This window comes from Rissa tridactyla, chromosome 10 (genome assembly GCF_028500815.1).
Source record: "Rissa tridactyla isolate bRisTri1 chromosome 10, bRisTri1.patW.cur.20221130, whole genome shotgun sequence".
Lineage (NCBI taxonomy): Eukaryota > Metazoa > Chordata > Aves > Charadriiformes > Laridae > Rissa > Rissa tridactyla.
Window position 1 is genome coordinate 4,954,389 of NC_071475.1, and position 26,635 is coordinate 4,981,023.

The 26,635-nt window shown below is 40.3% G+C and overlaps 2 protein-coding genes across 2 annotated transcripts; one reads left to right on the forward strand and one right to left on the reverse strand.

Annotated features, from left to right (window-relative positions):
* Positions 1-614: 614 nt before the first annotated feature.
* Positions 615-10,887, reverse strand: CHCHD4 (coiled-coil-helix-coiled-coil-helix domain containing 4). Its single transcript, XM_054215882.1, has 3 exons — positions 10,630-10,887; positions 8,561-8,659; positions 615-1,803 (listed from the first exon to the last, which is right to left on the reverse strand). The coding sequence occupies exons 1-3, from the start codon at positions 10,649-10,651 to the stop codon at positions 1,508-1,510; spliced, it is 417 nt and encodes a 138-aa protein (XP_054071857.1). The 5' UTR covers positions 10,652-10,887; the 3' UTR covers positions 615-1,507.
* A 23-nt stretch (positions 10,888-10,910) lies between these two features.
* Positions 10,911-25,803, forward strand: TMEM43 (transmembrane protein 43). The gene is made up of 12 exons (XM_054215881.1): positions 10,911-11,060; positions 11,802-11,951; positions 12,997-13,131; positions 13,836-13,930; positions 15,886-15,935; positions 18,185-18,254; positions 20,080-20,150; positions 20,317-20,438; positions 21,044-21,118; positions 21,200-21,301; positions 22,767-22,884; positions 23,873-25,803. The coding sequence occupies exons 1-12, from the start codon at positions 11,049-11,051 to the stop codon at positions 24,073-24,075; spliced, it is 1,203 nt and encodes a 400-aa protein (XP_054071856.1). The 5' UTR covers positions 10,911-11,048; the 3' UTR covers positions 24,076-25,803.
* Positions 25,804-26,635: the final 832 nt, after the last annotated feature.

Genomic DNA, 26,635 nt, shown 5'->3' on the forward strand with positions numbered 1-26,635 from the left:
AAACAGCTCAAACACACTGTAAATTTTAACAGAAATTCCCCTCAAATGTTCAGAAGCATCTTCCCTAACACTGAAATAACTTCTGCAAACAACAAGGTACCAAAACATTACATGGAAACAAATCTGCTGAGTACTGAAAACTGCTGCCCACAGAGACAGGCAAAGACCCACAGCCCTGCAATGAACAGTTACTGAAGCTGCAGGAACAATTGGTTTTGCAATACAATTCTCATAGCCTACATTTTATTAGGAAAGAAAACCAATGTAGCATTCCCTTATCCACAGGTATTAAACTATAGTGAATTACTATTAAATTATTTGCACCTCTAAAGTAATTTTCAAATTTTTTAATAGCCGTTCAGGTCCTCTGTGGTGCTGGTTCATAATCTACAGTCTACTATAGCTGCTCAAAAAGCTTTACGTTTTTAATGCCTTCCTGCCTGGGGCTGGGGAAAAGAGCATGGGACAAGAATAAAAATCTGACAAGCCGGAACAACTGATCTTCACAATCCAAACTGATTCAAAGTCTGCTGCAATACAGAAGAGTATTTCAAATCCAAGCAGTGTTAGCTAAAAAAAAATAATAAAAAAATCAAACCACACAGAAACAGAAGTTTTCAGTGAAGGTAAAAAGTATTTGCTTTTTAATATGCAATTCCATCACAGTATCTGTTTTGAGATCATTACACCAGGTAACATTTCCATTGTATTCTCAAAGTATTTTACAAGAGCCTGTCTAAACACTGAAGGAGCAGGTACTAACTAAAGGAACCCAAAACCTGTGGTTTCAGAGGAAAAATAAAGCCAGTGATCAACATTCACTCCATTCATCTTTATCAATGGTTGCACAACACACCATTTTTAAAAATCCAAAAGCCATCACAGTAAATAAATGAAATCAAAGGAGAAACACAGGTCAATGTTTTTCTGGCAGTCCTTACCTGATGTTGGTAGTAAAATGCAACTGTAATCTAATAAGACCATTTGAAATTATTTTACAAATTCTACATTTAGGCCATTATCAGTGTCCTGTATCACTCTGTCAAAAAAAATCTTTAAGGAAAAACAATCATTTAATGCAATTTCTATTAGAAGAACAGAATACATTAAAAAAGAGCAGCTGTTGATCAGAATATACTGAAATGAAGACAGACCTGGTGTACTAGTGGAATTTTAGTTGAAAGCTATATATATTTAAAGACATTATTCAAGTCAAAACTCAAGGAGAACTTGAGGGTAAAAAACAGCTGTTAAAGTATTAACTGTGTCTGATAGGTTACACAATGCATACACATACTCGTTCTTTTTGCAGTATTTATTTGCAAGGCTGTAGCACTGAGATTTCTCCTTCGGCAATAAATTATTCATTATGATACAGTGTATAGAACAATGGTGAAACATTTCTTGACAACTCGAACATTTCTTGACAACTCAAAAGACAGACATACTGCAAAAGTCCATGTCTCTGAAAATGAGAAATGGAGACAACAGCCTCCTTGCCTCTTCATTAGCTAGAGCCCTTCTCCTCTTTGGCAGCAGAAGCCTCCATAGGAGTAGCTTCCAAATCTTTGCTTGACTTTTCTTTTTCTTCATTTTCATCCTCTTGAGGGTAAAGATCTGGGTATTTTTGCATGCATTCCTGCATGGCACGGAATTGGTCCACACAGTCTGATCCTTTTATTTCTTCTGTGCTATAGTGGAAACAAGAAAAGGCTGACTTGAACTGTTCCCCACAGGGACCACTAGCCATTCCACCCAGACATGGGCAATTCCAATTGATATCTCCATTGGGCAATATCAATCCTGAATGAACAAGAGAGAAGAAAAGTTAAGCGTCCCTTCCAAGAATTGATTCCATTCAGTGAAAGCTGATAGGTTGCAGGTGTAAGTTGAAGTACTAACAATGTCATATTAGTTCTGTAGCTTCAAGGGTGCTAAACACCTTTCACTTCCTAGCCAGTCTGTTTCTATCTCTGATCTGTATGGTTCTTTACTGGGGACAAGTAAGATTAGCTCTGTATTCATGCCTGAATTAAGTCTTTCTCCCTGCACTACAGATCACTGCGAATATTCTAGAGAAACTGCGAAACAGATGGAAGTCAAGTCAATCCACTTGCCAGACTCTGTCAAGAAAGAGCAAGTCTTCAAATCATGTCATACAAGTCATAAGAATTTAATTCCAGTATTAAGATTAGAATTCTTTTCCACCAAGCTGGATGCATACATTTTTCTTCTTGTTTTAAATGAACTCTCAAATATTAACCCACAACTTTCTCCCTTAAAATTTGAACTGGAAAACCAGAATCACAAAAATGAAAATCAGTTTATTTGTAAGACACAGATTAAGTCACGTGCCACAGAACACAAGGAACACTGAGAGTATGTCAATCTGTCTGGTTCCCAGAAACCAAACTGTTCTTTAGATCACAACTGAAAGTCAGTAGGTCTCATTTTAGACTTTAAATAAAGTGTAAAAGCTGTAAATTTCTGCTCTGGAATAGTTAAAGTCATCACAGAAATACTTCAATGATGGAATAGCAAGGTGGAGATTTAAATGAGCGTATGTTCTTTGAGACATCAACTGATTTGCACAATGAAAGTCGAGCAGCAAGCCAGAGAATTAATTTCCTCTGTAAGTTTTAGAAAACCTTTTAAAGTCAGGTATAGAAATGTAATGTAATGGACTTGTTCATGAGGGCTTCTAGAGTCTCTAATACATTGCTTTATTGCAATGTATGTCCATTCCTTTTCTCTACTTTGCATGAAACATACATGTAGTTATATTCATCTACTAAGTGAAATACTGTGCTGTGATGCAGGCTGGTTTCTTCTCCACTTGAACACTCCTCTCTAGTAGACTTCCCTAACTTCATCTCCATGTTGAGTTTCTGCAGAAGCTAACAGCATGTACATAAAGTTTAAGTACTGAAGTTCAAGTACTTTCCCTTTACAAGCAGGTATGAAAATGCCATTGTCCAATAAAGTTGTCCAACCAATAAAGCTGCATTAATTCTGATCTGACCATGAAAGTATATTTAGGGCCTGATGTAACTTGACATTACCTAAAATACTCCCACAGAATTCAGTAAGCCTACTTATTGTCTTTGTCCTGTGGGATCATGAAATTTCAGACGTACGTTTCACTCCCACTCACAACTCCTTGGACGCTAGGCCACAATATCCTGAATTTTATGTACTGGTACAACAAAAGCAGCTCAATCACATTTATTGCTATATTGAAAGGAATGAAAGGAAAATTTTACTCTGATTTGCAATTCATCAATGACGTGCTCCAACTCAGTCAATGCAGTGCAGCAGAAAATTAGCCAGTCAAATCTCAGGATTGATCAGTCTCATTTTAATTACAGAAAGTAACAGTCTCCTTAGCATGACTTAGTCAACTACAGTAATACTGTAATTTTTCATAGATCACGCTTTATTCAGCAAGATAGTTTTATACAATATCTATAATAATCACTGCACTGAGAAGATATACCTAGCACAGTACATCATGGCATCTCTAGCTGCCTGGAGGAAAAGCAGAATTCCTTATTGCCAAGGATAACATAAAGCAGAAAGATGTTGATCATACAGCGTGGAAGAATCATAGCTTGCTTTGTAAGCTAGATCTGAAGTCCCATATTCTTCCTCACTAACATCAACCAGTCATTTTCAATAGTAATTTGTCTAATGCTTCAAAAAGGAAGAAATAAATTAAGAGTTCTGAAGTGCTCCTGAAGACTATAAAATTACTTGTAAAGTAATTCTCTAAAATTGTTCCTTTTAGAACTGGAACTGCCTTGTAAGTATGCACATTTTAACAACAATGTAAGAATTATCCCATAAACAATAATTTCTTGTGTAACACATGAGCATTGATTTGCACCTATTTGATTGCTGAAATAGCATCAGTTCCGGATGCTATTTGCACAGAAACCATGCTTTAAAAAAACAAAACTAAAAACCAGATTATTAAGGCAAGCAATTCCTCAGTGATAATTATAGCAGAATGCACATTTCAATGATTAAGTCTATCAGCTAGCTTTGAACACAATTATAATGGAAACAGATTTCATCCATCACTCTCCCCAAATCTCAAGTCTGCACTAGACAGGATCACTATTTTTAAATAAAACTTCTTTCAAATGTAGCCTGAACATCACTGATCTAGTGGCTCATAATCCACTTGAGCCTGCACTTGGGGAAGAGAAAACAACCCTGTTTACATCGTGTCAGATCAAGCCTTGTGTTAGCAATTAACTGCTGACATCACAGAATCTAATCTCCCTTAGCTCAGAGGATCTGTTAATATCATGGATGATGGCAAGCCCATCTGCATTTATGTCAAGACTTGTCTTTGTACTTGCTGTAATGAAGTCCCACTGTCTTTCTGAGAAAAGTTTCTTCCCTGATATATGACAAACATTCCAATAAAAAGTGTATCTGTCAATGATTCACAATGTAAGATGACAGACACATAGGAAGCAGGATTGAAAGGGACATCAGTAGTCATAAAAACAGTCCTGTACATCTGATCATTTACCAGGTTCTTTCTTAAAAGAATCAGGGTTTTTGCTTCATCAGACCTCTCTGGAAACCATTTCAAAACTGTCTCTAAAATAAGATGACTGGAATGAGTCTGGAGAAACATAAGGGAGAGGATACCACCTTTATTTGAGGTGCAATTCCATAAGCACTTTTAGCCAACTCTGCTATCATAGCTGTAACGCTAATAAAAATTACTTCTTGTGCATAAAACTCACCAGTGCCTTCTTCATATAAGCCTAATAAAATAAGAAATTATTCTAACTGATGGGAGCAAAGATCTCCATGAAAACTAGAGATCTTTCACATTTAAATTCTTCCATCTGCAACACATAAGACCAGAAACAAGCTTTACGGTGAGAATGCTATTTCAGAACTGTTGCAAATGAATTCTTCATTTGTTTCCATCAGCCACAGCTGTTAAAAGACACATACAGTGAACTTTGATATACAGGGCAATATGAAATGCTAACTTGAGCCTAACTCTGGTTTGTCTGCCTTCCCATTTCACATGGCTTCATTTCTTTCAATGTTTTTGTCTTAAAGTGTGCTGTTAACATTTTGTCTACCAAAAACTCATAACTAATAGAACAAAATAAATAAATCAATCTTGTAACTGACAGAAATAAAAAAGAATACTACACAACCTTATTTTCTCTCAAGGGAAACAGCACAAGTTTTCCCGACTGATCTACTGACTAAAGTAGACTGCTCAAAGACTAATGTCTGTTAATGCCTGAAACAAAATAAGAACTATCCAAAAATTCCAAACTACATGTTTATTGTAAGTATGAAAAAGGCCCCTACAAAAACCCAAAGCCTCAAATAAAAGTTTCAGCTATATTAGAAAACAATATATATTATGGTATATCTATATAATAAATCTATTCTTTCCCAGATATGACTGTTCCGTGTCTAGCACAGCAGAAAAGATGAAAAGAGTCATTACAGTGAATTATACCACAGCAGTTGAACACTGGAAACCAAGTCTTCTACTCAAAGTAGAAGCTAAATTAGAAAAGCCTGCATGCTATTTTATGTACAGCAAAGCCCTTTCCAATTTTCTTTTAAATAAAAGCCACACAAGCCAGAGCTTCTGCACTGTAACATATTCTAAAACGTTTTGCCCATATGTCTTTCCTGCCCTCAAATTTCACTCATATTAGATGCAGTTCCATTCTGTGACATGTGGATTGTTTCTGTTTTGATCTGATGCATTGTAGCCCAAGATCGTTCAAGTGATTTTTTCAGAGAACCCTTAAAACATGGCAGTATCTCACTAACGACATGCTAAGACAAAAAAAAAAAAAAAAACCTTCAAAAAACTCCACACCACACACCAGAAAAACCCAATTCAAACTTATTAACAGTATTCGAACAGAGTTTACAGAGTTTCTCATTTTAAATCACACAGACACACATTTTCACTGTAAGGTGTCCCTGACATAACTAGCTTCTAGCTTTCTCTGTTTTCTTCCCTGCTCTATAGTTTTGGAAGCAAGTGATTAACCTGCTGTAAATACAGGATTGCTAGAAAAACAATGTGCCACCTCCACTCCTCACCACTGTCTTCCCATATCCAGCAAAATACATATAAGAGGATTCAATTAATATGGCTCTTAATTTTGGCTAGTTTATGACCCAAATAAATGGCACAAGACTGTATACTTGTGGTATATGTACGACTAGAAAAAGAATAATTTGGGGTGAAGGGGTAGGGTGTAAGACAGAAGGAAGAGAATCGTTTTCTATGCTCACATTCCAAACCATTGTAGTATGTCTGTCTCTTATGCTAGATCTGAGATGTGCACCCTTCTCCTTCCTCTTAAAAGCCGGTGTCAAAAATGGATGCTTAGTTATAGGACCAATATGCATCCACATGCTGTTGATAGACAGCTTTTACTAATATTTAATTATCACCAGACACCATGAATGATTACAAGGGGAAGACAGGTGAACTTTAAACAACTACATGTAACATCAATACAAGACTGCACAGGTGATATTACTTAGCTAAACAGCAAGCCACTTGGTTTAGCTGTACACCACACAAGGTGACTTAACACTTCAGTGAATGATAAAATCTCCATTGGTTTGTATGTTCTCCAGATGTGATAATCTAGAAAAAGTATCTTTCTTTGCTTTATTTTGCAAGCAGTCTCCAGTTTTTCAGAGGAAACAAAAAGCCACAGAAAAAGAATAGGGAACTTAATTCCACCATCTGATCATGAGAGCCTGTTAACTCTTCACTTGACAGACCAATATTGAATTTTAAATTTGCCTGAAACAGGAGTTAACAACTCTGATTTTGTTTCACTTCCACACAGCATACTGACAGGAATAAATACTCTTAAAAATGAGTTCTCCTCAGACGCTGTTTTCCACCTAACTACCTTACATGAATCATTCGTAGTAGGTTCCATCTTGCATTCTGGTCAAAGCAGTAACAGATATAAGTACCGCAGATTTTATTGTCTGTAGGGGTCTCTATTTGAAATCTTTATGGGTTAAAGCACCGTTCCCATGGTAAAGATGGTGACAAATCCCAAAGTACAGACTGTTTCTGTCAAAGAGGCACTTTGGGTATTGGGTCTTAGCCAGCAAAACAACCTGGCTGAAAACATGAGGAAGAAGAATTCCTGACAGATACTAAACTGCAGTTTTTAAACGCCTTTCTGAAACTGGAATTCTCTATTGTTCTCGTTTGGGTCAGTATAAAACTGAACAGACTCATCACTGCTGATGAGCAAAACATTTAGAAATATCTACTGACTACATACAGTTGTGATGAAACTAAGATAGGCAGCTAAATGCAAAATAATTTCACCGCAAATCTATGTATGACAAAGTTATTTTAATGACATAGGAAGATATGGTTCAAATTAAACTACATACCACATCAGCTGACAAAGCGACCCTCTGTGCACCAGCTGCTAAACTGTGTCTAAATACTGCCCTCTAAAGGTCACAGAGCCACTTGAAGAATTTCTACTTTCTAACAAAACTTCAAAAGGGGTGAAGCAGTTACTTCAATCTCAGATGCACTGAAAGCAATGACATCACTTCACACAAAGTGAAAGGTTAAAAGACATGTAAGCATAAAGGCAATTAGAAAAAAAAAATTAACCAAAAATTCACAGGTGTTCATGCCTAACCTACGGCGAAATTTATTTAATCATCATGATAGGAAGATTATTTCATTTTACCTACTAGAAATAACCTAAAATATGCTCTAAAATCAGGATATTACAAGCCTTGATCTCAGAAATGTTCTGGTCTCTTAAATCTCCATTTACAGGTCAGATCTACTTCATATAAGAACTGCAATCTTCACTGAAAATTTTAACTTACATCTTTTCAAGGCAAGATGGCTACAGTAATTTGAACTTACCTGTCATGTGCCATTGAAAAATACTACTACTAGTTATATATTGCTACTAGTATAGTACAGGATTAATCAGATATAATTTATATTAAATTGGATATTCAGAGATCGACAAATTAGGCAATTTCAGCTGCACACAGGCAGGTCACCAATTCACATCACTGACAGTGGTATGTAACTCACTTGAAGTTCTCTGAACTTTGCACTTCGTCATTTAAAGCAGTGAAAAAACAACCATAATTTTCACCGGTTAAGCTCTAACTTTATTAATAAAGGAAAGGAAGGAAGAGATTTTTTTCTAGATATCTCTGGCTGCTAACCAAAACTATAAGCCATCAACTGATGTATTTGAATAGGCCGCTTCTTTGAAAAATCATTAAAAATGTAGGGGAAAAAAAACACCTCTGAAGAAAGCATGTCATTTGTGGTGTCCTAATTTGGAAGTTAAAACTGCTAAGAGTATGGGTATTTATCTACTGAATAACCAGCTACGCTTTGTCTTTAAAAATTAATAATTTGTTCCTACTTCATACAAGGTTTGGGTTTTGTTGTTGTTCTTTTTTAAGATTTTTAGAATATGGTATATGTGATCTATCACTCTTTACTTCCGTTCTTCTGCTTACTACTGACCTTGTTCTTCATAAGGGTCATCTGGGTCATCTGCAACCAGCTCAGCACTGCTTGGTGTCTCATGGTCCTCCTTGGTCGCAAATATAATTCTGTCTTTTCCTACCATACAGGAGAAAACAAGCAAAAGTTCAGAGAAAACTGAGACATGAAGAGTCACTTACAAAGCTGCTGAACACCACAAGGTAATGAGATACTCAACACCATGCATTAATGTTAATAGTGAATTAAGTCCGTTGTATTTATCAGTCACCTTCAAAACAAAACAGTTGTTTGTTCAGAGAAACTGAACATACACAACTGAAATGTTATTCTTCTAAAGTTGCAATTTTCACAGCAACATACTGTAATGGCTGCAGATCACAGTACAATTCATTGAACTGTGAAGTTAAAAAGTTGTTTCAAAACAAGCTCGCACTCTGTTGCCAGGACTAACCCAGATGAAGGGGTTAGACAAAAAAAGGAAGATTGAAAGAAAAACTATACCAAGTTACAGGAAAGTGTTCAATAGGATACTTATTAATAACAGTACTCTCCATTAAGGACTGGTGTCATATTTTACAATAATTATCTGAATTAAATACTGAAAAGCACCTTAGCAGTGTAGAACCAACTATATTGAAAGGTGCTGTGAACATTATCAAGGACAGAAAAACAACACAGTGTGCTTCCTGCTCTTGTGCCACTCTTGATTTAACAAAAGTTCTGTAGCGGGTTGGGGGAGGCTTGTATGGAAGCCCAAGTAGAGTTTTCTAACAATTCAGTAAAACTATGAAAAAAACCACTGAGGCAGACAAGCAGAAAAGACCAGCTGGCTAAAACTCTTCTGAATGCACAACTGAGTATTCACCGAGTGGAAAAAAAAATATGCTGAGTTCCCCGAGAACTTCCTTTCATTCTCCAAATTCATGAAGATCACTACAGTGACTTGGCATGATATAGAAATCAGTATCTTCTTGCCCCTCAGTGTGACCTCAACCAGCAGACGTTCAGTAACTCCCTTTACTTTGCTCAGTAACCATTATGCAGTTAAACATGTCTGAGAAACAGATAAATCTAAACCCTTTTAAAAGGGGAAACAGTTTTCTGTCAACTCTTCATTGTACTCCAGAGAACTTTACAGTGTCGAATATCCAGTTGTTTCTCATATAAAAGGAACTAGAAACATATGAACTCTAATGCCCATCACTGTAATTTTGTGAGATGCCATAAGACAACTTACAGACCTTGTAAAGATCGAAGATCTTGTTAAAACAAAGAAATCAAAAACATAAAGTAAAGAGGTCCATAGGTTATGACTACCTCACCACAGTTTATGATCAGCATTCAGTGTGCCAAAGTTTACAACTTCAAAATTACATTTAGAACTACAGAATGATTTTTTCCCGTTTGAAACTTTACGTTTAGTCACTTTACATTCCTTCAAGGGCGGGGGGGGAAAATATCCCCCAGGACATGAAATGCTCAAGCCTCATAAATACCACAACCCGTTCAATATAATACCTTGCACCGATACAGAACAAAGCTCGCGCTCTACCCACCCTGTCCACCTACAGTGTTTTGCTTAAACAGGTAAAAAAAACCCACCTCTGGCCACTTCAGCTAAACTGGCAGAAAATTAACCGCTACGGGAGGATCCCATTCCGCTGCGCGGCGGGGCGCCGGCCCGCACGCCTCGGCCACTCCGCAGCCGCACCTGGCGAGCTACGCTACTTGCCCGGAGGCGCGCACACACGCCCGGCTCCGGCCATGCCGCGGGGACGTTCCAGTCCCCGGCTGCAGGCCGGCCCCCTGGGCGGTGGAGGCCCTCCGCGCCCCCTCTCGCCTCACGGCCACCCGCCCCGCCGCGGCTTCCCGCCTCCCATGAGGAGAAAGGTCGGAGGAAAGAGGCGAGGCGGCCCTCCCCTGCCGCTGCCACACGCGGGCCGCTTTCCCGCCTCCTCTCCCCTCAGGCTGCGCCTTCCCTTCATGGGCTGAGGTGAGAGTGCAGCCACCCCACCTCGCCCCTGGCCCCCGGCCGCCTCAGGGGCGAGCCCGCCCGGCGTGACATTGGGAGGACAACCCGGGCGCACCTTCTTGCCTGCAGTAGGACATGACGGAGCCGTCCGGTGCCTTTCCCCACAGACCGACCCCGCCGCCGCTGCCCCCTCCGCTCCTCCTCTGCCCCCTCCACAGCAGCGGGACAGCAGCGCGCTGCTCCACGCTCTGACCTCCCGCCTCCGGAAGCGCCTTCCCTGCCCGCCGGCGGCAGCTGACGCACCTCCTGCCGGAGGCGGCCCGCGGGAGGGAGCAGCCGGCCCTCTCAGGCCCGGCCTCGGCGCAGGCCTACATCTCCCAGCTGCCCCGCGCCAGGCGGGAACTACGCGTCCCGGCATACCTTGCGGCGAGGCGGGGCGGGAGGGCCGGGCGAGCCCTGAGGCGCCGGGCGCGGCTCTTGCGGCGGTTTCTGCGGCTCCTCCGGACGGTACCCAGTGAGGGCAAGAACCTCAAGATGTCGAGGAATGTAAGTGCTGCTTGGGCCAGTCCTGCCGTTGCTCCGTGCTGCGTGTGGAGGTGCCCCGGGTCGGCCCGTTGCCGCCCCCCCGAGTGGCCCGTCTGAGGCGAGGGGCCCTGTGTAACGCCTGGGGCAGCGGAGGGGCCGCTGTCACGTCCCGCCTGGCATCTCGAGATGCGCAAAAGAGAAGCCTCGCCTGCTTTCTTGGCTGCCTGTGCTAATTCCCCACAGCCAGCATACGTACAGAGTGCTGGTATATATAAACCCTTGGGCTTTTGTGCTTTAATGTGGCACGGGCTAGGATAGCAATAGCAATTTTGTTTTAAGCTATCTCTTTTTGTTGCCTGAGATGCAATTATTTTAAAGTATGTAGGCACTTTTCCACTGGTGCGGTAAAACGTAACTTATTTATAGCTATGTGTTAACTGCTCTGGAATTCAGGAGTATGACTCAATTTGTTATGGCCTGAATGCAGGGTGTAGACACCACATAGGGAGAGGCAGACTGAAGAAAGTTTGAAGGAACGTGTTGAACCGCTGTAATAGAAATTATTTTTTCCATCAGGCTTGAGTTTTATTTATTGACTCTATTTCCGGTATCAAAAGTGTGATGAGGCATTTAATAAGCGTGGGAAAGTTTTGGTCCAATACTCTATAGAGTAACAGTAGTAACAAAGCTAAAAGACTTATTTTGAAAAAGCATGCTTTCCCCTTTCACACCAATATTGCATTTTTGTTTTATCCCCAACAGTTCTCTGACACAGGCAGCAGAAAAGAACATGTTAAAATCACAAGTGAGTCCAAACCAGGGTTCCTGGAGAGGCTCAGCGAGACTTCTGGAGGCATGTTGATGGGATTTGTGACATTTCTTCTGTCTTTCTACCTTCTTTTTACCAATGAAGTAAGTGAAATACTATCAGTGTTTGTACACAGCTTGAAAATGTTACAGCTGAGGTGATACGCAACTAGTTTTGCATTTGTAGGTTTACTAAAACGGTCAAGTTAAAGCTTTATTTCTTCATCCATGAGAAGAGGACGTGTCTGGAACCCCTGGTGCTTATGCTTGGGATATAACAGAGGAGTGAAATTACAGGGCCACATACAGTATTTCTGTAGAACTGAGTGTAGTAGAGACATTGGCAGTGTCTGATGAAAGATAAGATCCAAAACTTGTAAGCTGATGCAGAAACAGGCTGTAGTATTATTGAAAGAGGGTTGTATGAGCCAACGACGTTCTAGTCTTCTCTCTTTTCTTGGGACAACAAAATGTCCTCATTTCTAGAGTTGTTACAATTGCATTAAAGGAATTCATATTCCATGTTGCAAAACGGAGAGTGTTATGTCTTGATTTTAGATTAAAAAAAAAAGAATGAAAGTAAGTAGGGAATCCTAACACCCTACTGTTGCAAACATACGTGCTTTTGGCAGTTTTGGAGTGGCTAAGCAGAATTCTGTGAATTTTCACGTAAGACTTCCTTTTATACCTCTACAAGAGGAAAAAACTACTCCCAATTTCGTTGACTTTGCAGGAAAAAGCACACCATAATATGATAGTAAGGTAAGGAAAACTTCTGCCAAGTAGTCATATGGGTCTGTGGAAAAAGGACGATAATTGGCATAATTTTTGCAGTTATTTGTGAACAATGAACAAGGTGAGAGGTGAAGAGCAATACATTTGGACCCTTGTAGGAATAATCTATGCGTGTTTGAGGAGCTTAATCAATGTTAGTGGTCCTGCTGCATGGGTAAGAAGTACTGCCCCAAACTGTGTCAGCCACAGAGAAAGAGACAGTGCAGAAGTACAAATGTGGTTCAAGAATATTCCTTGAGGCTGAATATACAAGCGTTCCTTGGGGTCTCCAGATCACTTGTCTGCTAACCTTTTTCACAAAATACTGCTCTGCCATTGATTCTCCACAACATGATTTTGCTTTTTTTGATTGCAGGGACGAGCTTTAAGGACAGCAAAATCACTTGATGAGGGACTTTCTCTTGTGATCCCTCTTGATAGCATCCACAGTGTGTCTCAGCAGAATGAAGGGAGATTGGTGCACTTAGCTGGCGCTCTGAGTACATCTAAGGTAAATAAACTAGTATCTTGAAGATGAGTAGTTCAAACTTAGCGGGAAGGAAAAATCTTTGCCAATTAAAACTACGTTTGATATCCAGGGAGAAGACATGTAGCTTCTCTCCTCCCCTGTAATCATTGCCGGCTACCACCCAAGCTTTGGTTCTTGGCCTGGAATTGGGGAGATGCTGTGCAGCCTTGGTCTCCCTACTCACAAGCAACATGCTCCCTTTAGCTGTGTTTACCCTCCCACTGCCTTTGTGAATTTCAGTTCCCCTTTATATAGGAAACCTGTTGCGTATTCATGATGTTGTAAACTCTTTAGGCTCTTGCAGTACAGAGTTCTGACTTTTTCTGACCGTTTGCCGTGGTCAGCCTGCATTGCAGAAGGTAACACAGAACGGTAGCTTCCAGTTGAATAAAATCTCCCTCTGATTTAAACACTTAAACCTGCATATCATTACCCAGCATTTCTGGTTTTATTTTTCACCGTGGCAATAATTTTTGATAATGATTCTTTAGGTCAGATTTGTCAGTGATATAAAGAGATGCTCCTTTTTGTCTTTCATAACATTTATTCTATATTCAACTGTGTGTAACATAGTGCTAATTATGTCCAGTGAAGTATGCAAATGGGTTTGATAATGAAAGTATAGTGTTTGAGTTCGCGAGGTACAGCATTTATAATGACTTGTATTTTCTTTAACTTTTAAATAGCCTTTGTTTGATCCCAGCTATGGGCTCTCCATCCAGGCTGTCAAACTTAAGCGTCATGTGGAAATGTACCAATGGGTAGAATACGAAGATTCTACGTAAGTGAAAAAAATCTTTAAAATTTGTTTATAAAGTTGTTTGTTGCACCCCCAGCCTACTTACTGGGGGATGGTATGAGAAGCAGAAAAGCCCTTGTCTCTGTGCAAGCACTGCTCAGCAATAACTGAAACATCCCTGTTATCAATGCTGTTTTCAGCTCAAATCCAAAATATATCACCATACTAGCTACTATGAAGAAAATTAACTCTACGCAGTACAAGCTGTTGTCTTAACACGATCCCATCACGTTTTTTTTTTTTATGTCCCCACCTCCAAAGGAAAAAAAAAAAGGCAACAAGTCTTTACAGCAAGAGAATTCTATAGCTTTTGGGTTTTTTTAGAGAGTCATTTTAATTTCCTTGGAGATGGTCAATGCTGCAGAATTTCCATCTGATCTGATCTGTTCCGATCTGATAAAGTTTGGGTAACATCCAAAGCCTTTTATCAAATGTTTCCACTTCCTCATTTTGTAGAATTTGAATGGGGTTTCTCGGCCTCCATGCTGCAGCTGTGGTTTTCTGTTTTCCTTATTGTTGTCTGATGCTGGGCCACCTCAGAGCACATTGATCAATTTTCTGTCATATGTGTCGTCAACAGAATTCAAAGATCTTTACCAATTTATAAAAAAGAAAAAAAAAAAAAGAAAACACTCATGTCTTTCCCAAAGACTCAGTTTAATGTTCCTAAAGCTTCTTTTTTTTATTGATGTACTTTCTGCCCATCAGGATTTCTGTAACTTCACCTCCATAATACTCCCTGCCTGCTAGTTGATTATCAGAATCAAAACCGTTGTCCCAAAAATACCCGGTCCTGAATTTTTTCAAAAAAAACTTTATAATCCTCTTTTTTCCTGCATCTGCTAAGCCTTTCCTGCCGCCATTCTCTAAAACATGATCATAGACCCTCAAGCCAATTTTTTTCCTTGTCCTCAAAAAAGAAATACAAAAAGATTTTTGCTGAATCCAGCAATTTCAATTATGAATTCCAGAGTAAACTCTGATAAACCCACTGACCCCAAAACTGCCTGGTTGATACCTACAGCCTAGCATATACTAGAATATTTCAAAGCAATGAAAAAACATATTGTATCCAGTTGAATCTAGAAGTCAGATTCTTTTCTCAGACTTGTGGACACTTGAGACTTTTGGGCGCATGACTATGAGGGAAATCTCTTAATTTCATTGGTACTTCATATGTGTGGAAATCGAAGTACTTAATTAAAACAAGACATGATTCTCAATTTTTAGAAAACTGATACCCCTTATCCTTAATAATCAAAAGCCAACGTTAATTTCTAGCTGTGAAAGTAAACTGCAAATTTTAGTTGCTTGAGACACTCGGATTAGTTTATAATGGGCAACGCTGCAGTCTAGGTACCTTTTCAGTGGGATTTACAAAACTGTAATGAGATGTTAGCTACTCTGCTAATAGTTGCAAGCAGAAGAGGAAAAATGTTTCTGTTGTTAATAATTATTCCCCTGACAGTAGCATAAAAGCTATTAGCTGTTATGTAGGTCTGACTCCACAGAACTCATGTTACAGATGTCTTTTTGTGTCATCCCCAAAAAAATGTCAGGAGGTTGTGAAGGTGCAAGAAATAATTTCTCAGTTTTAATATGGTTATGGTGAAGCATCTCTAAAAGATTTATTGATTTAGGTCAGCTTCTCTCACTGACTTTAATAGATTGTTCCACATTGTTATAGGCAACACCTCCTTGCTGGCAACATTGCCATAAAAGGGTTGTGACTGTTTAGCATTTGTGTGTAGTTTTCTCTTTGTACAGAGAATCTATGTCTTCAGAATAGGTAGTTCAGAGAAGAGTTAGCTTACTTGTAAAGATAAGTTTGTGTTGCCAGTGAGCTGTCTCTGCATTTCATTTGTAAAATGTATTCTGCCCTTAGCAGGGGTGTGTGCGCACTGTTTTGGTTCTCATCCCACCCCTTTTCTCTGCAGGGAATATGAAGAGAATGGTGAGATTAAGAAAGAGACAAAGTATTCATACAGTAAGTTGATCAACAGAAAGTCACTTTTCTTTTACGCATGTAGCTTGGGCTTTTATGTGTGTGTATTTTGATTTTTGTTGTAAACCCGGTATTTTCTTGTTGGGAAAGAAAGGAAAGGAATGTGAAGAAATAAGCAAAATTCTGTTTTCTAAACAAATGGCAGGACCTCCCTTTCTGAAGTGAAAGGAGGTGTGTGGTTAGCAAGCAACTACTACAGAAAGTCTTGTCTTGGAACTTCTAGAGGTTCAGAGCAGTATCCAGGGATAGGATGCTTCAGAGATAGGACCCATAAGGTCCTCTGTGACAGGAGATGGGAAGAGATGGCAGTGTGTTCAAAGGCATGCCTGAGATTACTCTTCAGAATTGAAGTAATTGGACATATGTCAGGCGTGAGCAGAAAAGGACAGGGAAGAACAGTGTAGCTCCAGCTGTAAGACAGCCTGTTGAGAGTCTGTTTAGGTGTTGATACCAGCTAATGAAAACCATCAGCGCCTTCTGATGTGTGCTGCGGCTTTTGCCAAATGTTTTTTTGGCAGGAGCAGAACTGAGAGCATTATTCTGATCTACCCAGTGGCAGAAAAATACTCTGAGTCATCATATATCTGGAGACTTGTCTCTGTGCTTTATTTATCTCTGATTAAAGCACATGGATGTGTAACATGGGTGTGCAGCAGTTTCTGGGTGTGATCATAAAAATACCCCAGCTCAGTGAAGCATGGGACCCTGCAGCATGGAGATGCGTAAGGAATAAACCCGGTGGTTGCGAGCTGTGAAAAACAGCCTTACAGTGGCAGGGAACAAGAAGAAATGCCTCTTAAGAAGACAGCTGCCCTCTCAAGATTGATGGAATCTGTCCAGTAAAAGTCTGTATGTTACTAGATGTGGTGGGTTAGCTTTGGCTGGCAGCCAAGGGCCTGCGCAGCCGCTTGCTTACTGTCCCCATCAGCAGGATGGGGGAAGAGATTGGGAAAAACAGGAATGAGAGAGCTTGTGGGTTGAAATGAAGACAGCGAGATCACTTACCCATTTTACCATTGTGGGCAAAACAGACTTGACTTGAGGAAAATTAACTTAATTTCTTGTCAATTGAAATAAATATTTAATTACTGATTAGGGTGTGGGATAAACACATTTGCTCTAGCCCTTTCCCAGGCTCAGCTTCACTCCAGACTCCTCTCCTCTTGCCTGCCTCTCCCCCCGACCCTTGCCTTGTTATCGCCACAGGTTACACTCACTCCCTTTAGTGAAGCAGTGAGCGGTTCAGGGGCTGGGAGTGCATTTACAGTCAATACCTAGTGGTTTGTCTCTGCCACTCTTTCCTTCTTACACTTTTCCCGTGCTCCAGCATGGACTCTCCCCATGCTGCACTGAATACCTGCTCTGCCATGGAGCACTTCCTTCTCTGACTTTGGTGTTCCCTCTGTTGATTCTCACTGCTTTTTATTCTCTCCCTTCCCCGTTTGGTGTTTTCTGCCCTTTCTTAAAAATGTGCCCTGAACTTCACTGATGGGCTGAGCTGTGGCCTGCAGTGGGTTTGATGTGGAGGCAGCTGTGTCCAACACAGGGCAGCCCCTGACCTCTTCCCACAGAGGCCACCCGTGCAGCCCCCCCTGCTGCCAAAATCTTGCCATGTACCCAGTACACCAGAATATCCCTGACAATGATCTCTACTCCACTGTTTAACTCTTTTTGCTTCCTCTCTACTCCTTCATGGAAGTAGAGCAAGCTATATCTAATAAGGAAGCTGCTCAGAAAAGGGACTCTAATTTTGTAGGAGTTATAAGAAACCTACTAGAATCTGTTCTGGGGATGTGGGAAGGCTTCTGTGGCCTGAACAAAGGCAGCACTGTGCATTTTTGACAGTGGCACGTAGAGGTACCATCTCTATCTGTTGCTTGACTGCACTGAAATTTGCTAGTTCCAGCAGAGCTCACAGCCTTTCCTCACAAAACCAGATTATTCCCAAAAAGTGGAGCCAGGAATCAAACCCAACAGCAAAGCTCCTACTGAGTGAAGTCGAGTTACAATTTTATTGCTAAAACCCCTTTTTTCTAAATCATGCTATTCGTCATTAATACACTGGGAAGATGGATTGAAGTATCAGTACAGATTGTGACATATATATTTTGATGTAAACATTATTTCTGCAAGTGTAACTTAGGCTGATTCACTGACTGAAAGGTGTCTTCAGTAACTAAGATGAGTGGCAATTTTTCCTGTTTTCTCAACTTTCATATCATTTTCTTTAGATACTGAATGGAAATCAGAAGTTGTGAACAGCAGAAACTTTGATCGAGAAATTGGACACAAAAACCCTAGGTAATGTACCACCTAGCACAGTCCCTCTAGATGCTGTCACTGTATCTGATCAAAGATGAAAGCTAAATCTTCATGACACAATGAAGTAGGTGGAAACTTTTTGTCTTTTGGTAGTTGGGAGAACTAAGGCATAGAGAGACTAGAGACCAGTTGAAAGCTTCCTAGTGGAACCAGAATTAAGTAATGGCTGGACATCAGGCTGTTACTGTATTACCTCTGGACCAGATGGTGTCCGCGTAGGAGAACTTGAATGGGTTACTTTCTGACTTTTATTGTCTGTTAGTGCAGTCTATTAGTAATTCTTTCCTCTATTACAAGTATGGGGTTAGAATAGCAAGCGGCCCATGAGCTTGTCATGCCACTTGCGTGCTGTTTTTTCTAAGCTAGTATGCATGAGCTCACAGGCCTATTTGTGGCAATCGTCCATATATAATTTGTTTCATGTATCTGTCATCTGCGGTATTTTACTTACACTACAACGTGCCATTTTTAATGCTAAGTTTTAGCTTCTCACAGCTTTTGTCATTCTCACAGCACCTGCTTGGTTCCTTAGGATGCAGGATGCCATCTGGCAAAAAACATCATGTGTGAGTGAAAAATACAGCTGGAGGGATAGTAGGACCAGGATTTCAACAAGACTTTGAACTTTGCAAAATCTCCAGAACTTTCTTTTGGTTCTGTGGGCTCATCCAAATACGCTGTCCTTTATTTGGAAGTACTACTTCAGGCGGGAAAGCGAAGATCTATGTGATTTTAATGATAAGTCCCAACTAGCAGACTTGTATAGACAAGAGATAACGGAAAAAAGGATGCACAGATGGCATGCCTGCTTTGTCTGTCCTCCTCATGCACGTTTTTTTGTTAATGAAAATTCTCCAAGCATTCTCCAGTAAATGCAAATCTCCAATTGAGAGTAAGAAACATTTTTCATTTAGTGCTCCTGCAGTACATAATTTAAAATGTGCTGCAGCTAAGAACATTTCGTCTGAGTGTATTGGTACAAACCAAGGAGACTGAGCACAACTGTGGTGGATCTTTGCGTGAGGTCGCATGGTGTGTGCAGACACGCTGAACTTTAGAATTCATGCCTAGCATTAATGAGACTCTATTTTAAGTGTGTACTTCTAGTCTTCTTCCTCTGCCCATCCATCTTATCTTTTTATGCAACTTACACATTTGTGAAAATAAAACCTGTTTACTGCCAAGGAGATTCTAGTAGTACTGCTACTTATGAAAATGAAGTCAAGTCTGTGAGTAGAAGATTCCTGAGTTTTGAATTTAATTAACATGGCCATGATGTAGAAGTACCTTTATATGGAGAACGCTTATGATCTAGGTTTCTTAATTTAGCAGATGAGATCTAGCAGTTGACAGCGGAAGCTATATAAATTCAGGCTAGAAATAAAGTGCATTTATGAGTGTAGTTAAACGTTGCAGGAATTCATCTAGGAATGTGATCAATTCATTGTCACTCAAAACCTCTATGTCACCACAGAACAGCTTCCGAAGAGCTGAACTCCATTTCAGCTCATTATAGGTGAAAAAACTAGTGAAAAAACTAGTGAAATCCCATAGTGTGAATGGAAGGTCAGGCCGAGGGATGAGCCAGTCCCATCCTGTCTTAACTTATTTTAATGGCTTCAACACTATGAAGTCTGGACACAGTTTCTTGATGGATTTGTTTTCATGTCATGCCAGCCATTTAGCTCTTTGAGTTTCTCCTGGTGTTTGACATAGTACGTTTTATGTGCTGTATGTTACGTACTGCAAATCAAGAGTTTGATCATAATTCTGGGACTAATCAGGGGCTCTCTCTGTTCCTCAGTGCAATGGCTGTGGAGTCTTTCACTGCTGTTTCTCCTAACGTTCAGGTTGGCAGCTTTGTTCTTTCCAACGGTAAGAATTGCTTTGTACTGGTTTTGTGTCCGCTGTTGTATCAGCAGCGGACTTTGGTTCTTTCCACAATGGCAGTCATTTCAAGTGATAATCGGGAAGCCAGCCAGCAAATTGGCTGTTTCCATGTTAGGGACTGTACCTGAGCTTGTTTCTTTATTCTGCTTAGGTCTTGTGGATAAAATCGATAACTTCAAGCAGTTGAGCTTGTCAAACCTTGAGGATCCACATGCTGATGTTACCCGAGGAGGAGATTATTTTTACCACAGTGAGAACCCCAGGCGTCCAGAAGTAAGATGAGAAAGATAAACCAAAGCAATGATTACTGTTAATGTGGGGAAAAAAAAAAAGTTGGGGCATGTCCTAGTTCTATTTAAATATGCAGAAATTGGAGTGCAGACCATCACATAGGATGACAGCCTTCGTACAGTCCTTCAGCATGAGTGCTTCTCTTGCAGGAAGCTTCTGATCCTGCTGCTTTGTCTTCAGTTTTCTTGAGTCTGCCAAGCTTTTAAATGGAAGACACAGGATGGTGCTGGGCAGTGGGTTCTACCTCTGCCTTGCCGTATTGAACAAAGAAATAGCTCGTTGTCAGCTTGTGCTGCCTGCCCTCCTCTGCCAAAAGATGAAATAACAAGGGATGGACATAGGATCTCACTGGTGTTAATGTGCTCCTGCAGCTAAATCAGAGGGGATAATGCAAAACAGCATTTGAGCTATCCTGTTTCGGCTATCAAATAAGCCTGAAAAAGGTACAGCTTGGAGATAATTCTGGGTATCCTCTGGCTTGACATAAACATTAATACATAATGGATGTTGCCATGCAGAGTTGTCTTTCCTGTGATTTTCCTTGGTAAAGGAAATTTTCTTGACTTCCAGTATTCTCTTGTTTGTAGGTAGGAGACCTTCGTGTCTCGTTCTTCTACGCAGGTCTGAGTGGAGATGACCCCCATTTGGGCTCTGCTGATAAGGTGAGTCTTCAGCCGTTTCTGTATTTTGCAAACTCTGTTCCCAACTCAGTAACCAGTAAATACTTTTCCCTTTCTTCCAAGGTGACTGTGATCGCTCGCCAGCGAGGCAATCAACTGGTTCCATATCATACCAAGTCTGGAGATGTCCTGCAGATTCTGTACCCTGGGGATCTCTCTGTGGAGGTGAGATACCATACTGTACTAGTGACGGGTTAAAATTAGAGATGGTAGTGCAGAAGCAGCAGAGGAATAAGCTCTCCTTCTCCTTCAGGCCTGCTTTAGAGGAGGAGGTGCTCAATGTAAGCATTGGCTTTTCTTTCTCCTTTTTCTAGGACAACACGTTATAGCCTGTGTTTGCCTTCCAGGTTTCTGCATGTTCTTTGTGTTGCAGCAAAATGCTGTACTTCGCCCACTAGCAGTACATTATTTGGCTATAGTTATTCCTTATGGTTTTTTTTTAAATTTTATACAGGAGCTGTGGCTAAAGTAGCTATATATTTATTTTTTTAAAATCCCCTTGTGTTGCTCCTGAACATCCTTTGCTTTAAAGGCCGTTTCTGTGCCTTCTCATTTTGCTTTTATTTGCTCTTTGTTAGTTTCCCACTTACACATGCAGGCACGTGCATTTGAAAAGGTTGTATGTAAAAATAGTAAAAAACAGGCTTTAATTAAATAAACTGTAGGAGCTGTCCTCTCTTCAGCTTCTAATAACAGGAGTTTAGACTTGTTTGAAATATTTATTGCTGTTCTGGCTGAGAAAGGACCTTCAGGCAGAGCATTATGCTCCAATAAATCCTGCATGCTCCAGCAATTTGGTGATTCATTTACTCCTTTTAGTAGGTTTGTTTCCATTAATGGTTTTTTCATGCCCTACTGCAAAAATCCTAGATGTCAAGAATTTACAGGAGCTCCCAAAAGCAGTTAAAAAGGCTTTTGTTTTGAGTCAAAATAGAGTAGCAGTAGAATCAGCTCTCTGCTGGGAGCTCTGAATCTTCATTAGACAGAATTTAGTTAATTGGAAAGAATAATTCGTAGAGTACCTGTACGTACAAGTAGCCAATACACATCTTTTCCCATTAAGTGCTTTCTTATGTCTTAGCCATCTTCATGCATCTGTTTTATATGGGCACATTGCCCATTTTGAAAAAACTTTATTCAGAATTCTTGCAAATGGATGTTTTGCTTTTATCTTTTCTTCCCCGCACACTGCTTGCTTTCTTTCATATACCTTTCCTTCAGCCATCAGTGGATATTTTGCCTTTTCTCTCTTCCTCCAACAAAGTGAAGTCAGGTCATTTCTTCTTGTTACATTTACTTAATAGTATTGTATTTTCTACAGTATTGTTGAACGTATCCATTTGCAGCAAAACCTGTGTGCTTTCTGCCTGTGGTTATAATGTGTCGAATGGTGCTTGTTTAGCTGTGTTAATTTAGAAAAATGGTTTCCTGTGCTGCACTTTGAAACCTTTCCTAGTGCGCAGCAATACCGTGCAAAAAGACACTGCAAGATGAGCTGCAACCTATCTTCTATGAGAGAATTTGTACTCCTAAGATGCTGTGGGTTCTGATTACCTCATAATACACTGGAATCAAGAGGATCTCAAAAGAAATTGAGAAACAGGCTGCATATAATGGTGTTTGCTTTCAGGAAGTGTTTCAGAAAGAGCATGAGAGTAACACCATGAAGACCTGGGCCCTCCGTGCAGCAGGCTGGCTGTCAATGTTTGTAGGCATCAGCCTAATGACCCGAATCTTTTACACTTTGGGTAAGTTTTGTACAGAAAGGTAAAATGATGTAGAAATAGGATCATAATCCCTACAGACATCCTCTCTTGCTCACATATGCAATTAATTAATTTGGAGGTCAGGAGGAGTCTGGTTTGAGCTCCGATTGGATTTGATCTGAGAGTTACTGTAGGCAATTGCAGGTAAACAGGATCCCAGAACCAGGTGGTTGCTTTGTGAACATTAAAAAAAAAAATAAATACACAAATATCTGTTGTCAGTCTCAAAAGATGCCAGCCCAGTGCTTCCTGAAATGAGAAGCCGAAACACATGTTGGGCTGGTTCTTCCAAGTCTAACTCAAGGTGCTGCAATCCAGTTCCTTTGTACACCCGTACACAAGTGGTCCCCCCAACAGGCCTTAATTACTAGTTGTATAGTAACATGGTTTTGTGTCTGGTTATTCTACACTACTGTGAACACACAGCAAAAAATGTTTTTGTTTATCCTTTTAGCATACAAAAATGTTGGAATAAAAACTTAGAGAAAAGCAGGATGGTGCTTCCAACTTGTATAAACTTCAAATATCAAAGCTATCATTTGCTTTGTAGTGGTGCGCAATTTTTTTTTCTTATTTACTTGTCCATATACATGCTACTGCAAGATTTATTGTTGCCAGAAATAAATTTTGGTGCTAGCATATTGTATCAGTTGCCCTAGACTTGTTCCATAGCTGCAAGGCTTTCAGTCTACTCTGCCTCTCACACCTTGGACAAGACTTCAGACTTAATTTTGGATTACCTTCTATCTGAAGAGATGAGGAGACCATTGTCTTAGATGTTCAGCTGTTGCTTAATTATCAAATGCCTTGAGGATAGTCTGCTGAAATGCCTTATCCAGCGCTCTTGATAAATAATTAGACTCTGTCTTTTGATTGCAATAGCAAATGTGCAAATCCTAGGCATGAATAAGGCTTCCTTTTTGAACTATCATCTTGTCAACTGCTTTATCCTGTTTAATTCTTTCTGCAGTGGACTGGTTTCCTATTGTGAGAGATCTGGTTAACATTGGATTAAAAGCATTTGCCGTCTGTGTAGCCACTTCGCTGTCGCTCCTGACCATCTCCATTGGCTGGCTCTTCTACCGCCCTCTCTGGGCTTTGCTGATCGGGTTGCTCTCTGTAGTTCCAATTGTGATTGCGAAATCTCGTGTTCCACCAAAGAAGCAGCAGTGAGAAGGACGTGGTCGGGTTTTGTGCCGAATACTGGTTAGAAACTTTCCAAATGCATTTCTGTCGCGGTTACCACAGCATGCTTGCGGCGTATCACAGCTCAGCAGTGTGCACCAAGAGCTGGGGACAGGGCTTGAATGTGGTTTTTGATACACTTTATCCATGAAAAATATGACTATAGGATGCTGTTAGTAGGAAGTCAATGACATCGACTTCGAGGAAAAAGGCATTTTGGAGTCTCTCTATATAAGTGAGTGAACAAGCGGATTTGTACCTCTTACCACTTACTAATTCTCCCCAATTTGAGAACTGGCAAGTTCTCACTGACAGTTGGAACACCTTGTGTATTACGGAGAAAGTGCCAGCTTTATCCCATGGAGCGTGATTCGATATCCTTAGGAAATACGTGTGTGTACCTGCTTCTGACAATCCCTCCCTCTGCTGCCTTTTCTTATATGCACAGGCACGTATCATGTACACTTCCGTGGCTGATGCATTTGGGAATGTACGTGTTCAAAGGTAAAACGCAGTTTAGTCAAATTTTATACAATACTTATACAAAATGTATGCTTTTGGACTGAGGATTTTCAGAGTAACTTGAAATAACAAGCGACCAGGTTAGCAGTGCTCTGAGGTAGGGTGGATTTGTCAAAAAGCATTGATTCATCCCAATTTTTAAAAGTCTCTGAAGTTATTCTTGGTTAAGCATCCAAAATGGTAGCGTGGACTATACCACTGCATAACTATTTCAAAATTTAACTTCAAATTGCACTCATTTAAGGGGATACTCAGAGGTCACTAACCTTTAAGAATAAAACCTGCTGCCTTGAAACAAAATTAACTTTTACAATTGAATGTATATTCTTTATATTTGGGGTTTTTTTTGCTGTGTATACTGTTTCTTTCTTGAATTTCACTTAGTAAGGACAATGAACATATGCTATGAAATTAAATAATGAAAACATTTTTGCCTGATTAGATTTCATAGACTTTAGGAGCCTAAATTTTGAGCTTTATATCACGTTAGAGGAATGCCTTCTTGTAGTGTTGTTGGCTCATGTTCACACAGTTCTGCTCTAACAAGTACTTGACATTAGAGACTGTCTTATACTGTTGTTAAGTCTCTCTCCACCTAGCTAGAGTCTGGCTTCTAGATGTGCCCTTGCTACACTACAGTGGGGTTTTTTTTCTGTAAATATACACAATTCAGTACAAAAATAATGTCTTCATTTATGAAATCCGGTTATGACCATGAGGAGAAATGTGTTCCCCATACCAAAGGAACTTAACTTGAACATACATAGAAGCAAATGTTTGCTACAAATGGTACTGAAACAGAGGTCTAAGTTATAAATGTTTTTGAGAAGTAGTAATTACTTTCTTAGCCTTAATTTTTTTCATTCTTCTGGTAGTTCAATGTTGTCAATTCAGACTCGTGGCTCGATTCCTCTGGTAAAAGCAGGAGTAGTGAGTGAAAGGTTATAGGAAGTGCAGGGGGGCTCATGCACGCGCTGATGGGCGTTAGCGATACTGCACAGTCTCCTGCTGCTCGCTAACACCGACTTTGTTCCATCAATTAAGAATCACACTCCGCTGGGGGGAAAACCAGGTGTTGGACTAATGTTTTACCAGTGATGCAGGAAACTAACCAGCATTACCATATAGGAGAAGACACAATTTTCTACAGAAGTGCTGAGCTTTTGTATATTTAATAAAGTACAATTTTCAAAACGTTGGTCTGTAGGCTTCTTTTTTATTACATTTATGCATTGCATGCTTCATGTCCAGGGACACGGAGGATTAGTTTGTAGCTTCCACATGAGCTAGTTTTCTATTGCTGGTTGAGATAAATCTGCAGTTGGGTTTTGTGCAGCCTGCAAGGATTTCCTCATTTTGGGAAGTGAGTTCCTAATAGCAGCACACCTGCCATCTCCTCTTTATACTTCCACGTGATGAAAGGCTGATTCCAGCCTACCATGCTTTTACTCCCCATCACTGGCTACTGAAGCAATAGTAACTTCCTTGCCTCCATCTTTGTTTGAAAAATATGATGGTCCAACCTGACTGGATACAGCGTCTTGTATTCTTCAAGAGACCGACCAGGGGTTTTCGTATGCATTCAACAGTTTAAATACTTTTGTCTTACATACTAGTGAGTGCACAGGAATGATGTTAAATAAAGACAGACTCCCGTGACAGAAGAACTTCACGTTTCCCAGGACGGGTGTGCTGGCAGAGCCAAGGCTCGCTTTCCTTGCACGTACACAAACAAGGTTTCTCTAGAAACAATGGAAGCAGTATTTCTCTTGCTTCCTTACCAAGATCTGTCAGAACATGTACCTGATCTGTCAATCATCTTCCCTTTCTGCTTTGGTCGCCCTTAAAGCGTATTTACTCTTTCATCTTTTGCATGCGTAGGTTAGGAGAGCTGCCTCCCTGAGGAGTAGGATCCTGCCCTCTGAAGATGTTACTGTCTCTCCCTGCTGACTGTAAGTAGTCACTAGACTCCTAAGTTGGCTTATCTGTGCTGAGTGTCCCAAGTTCGGCAGTACGGAGTCGCTTT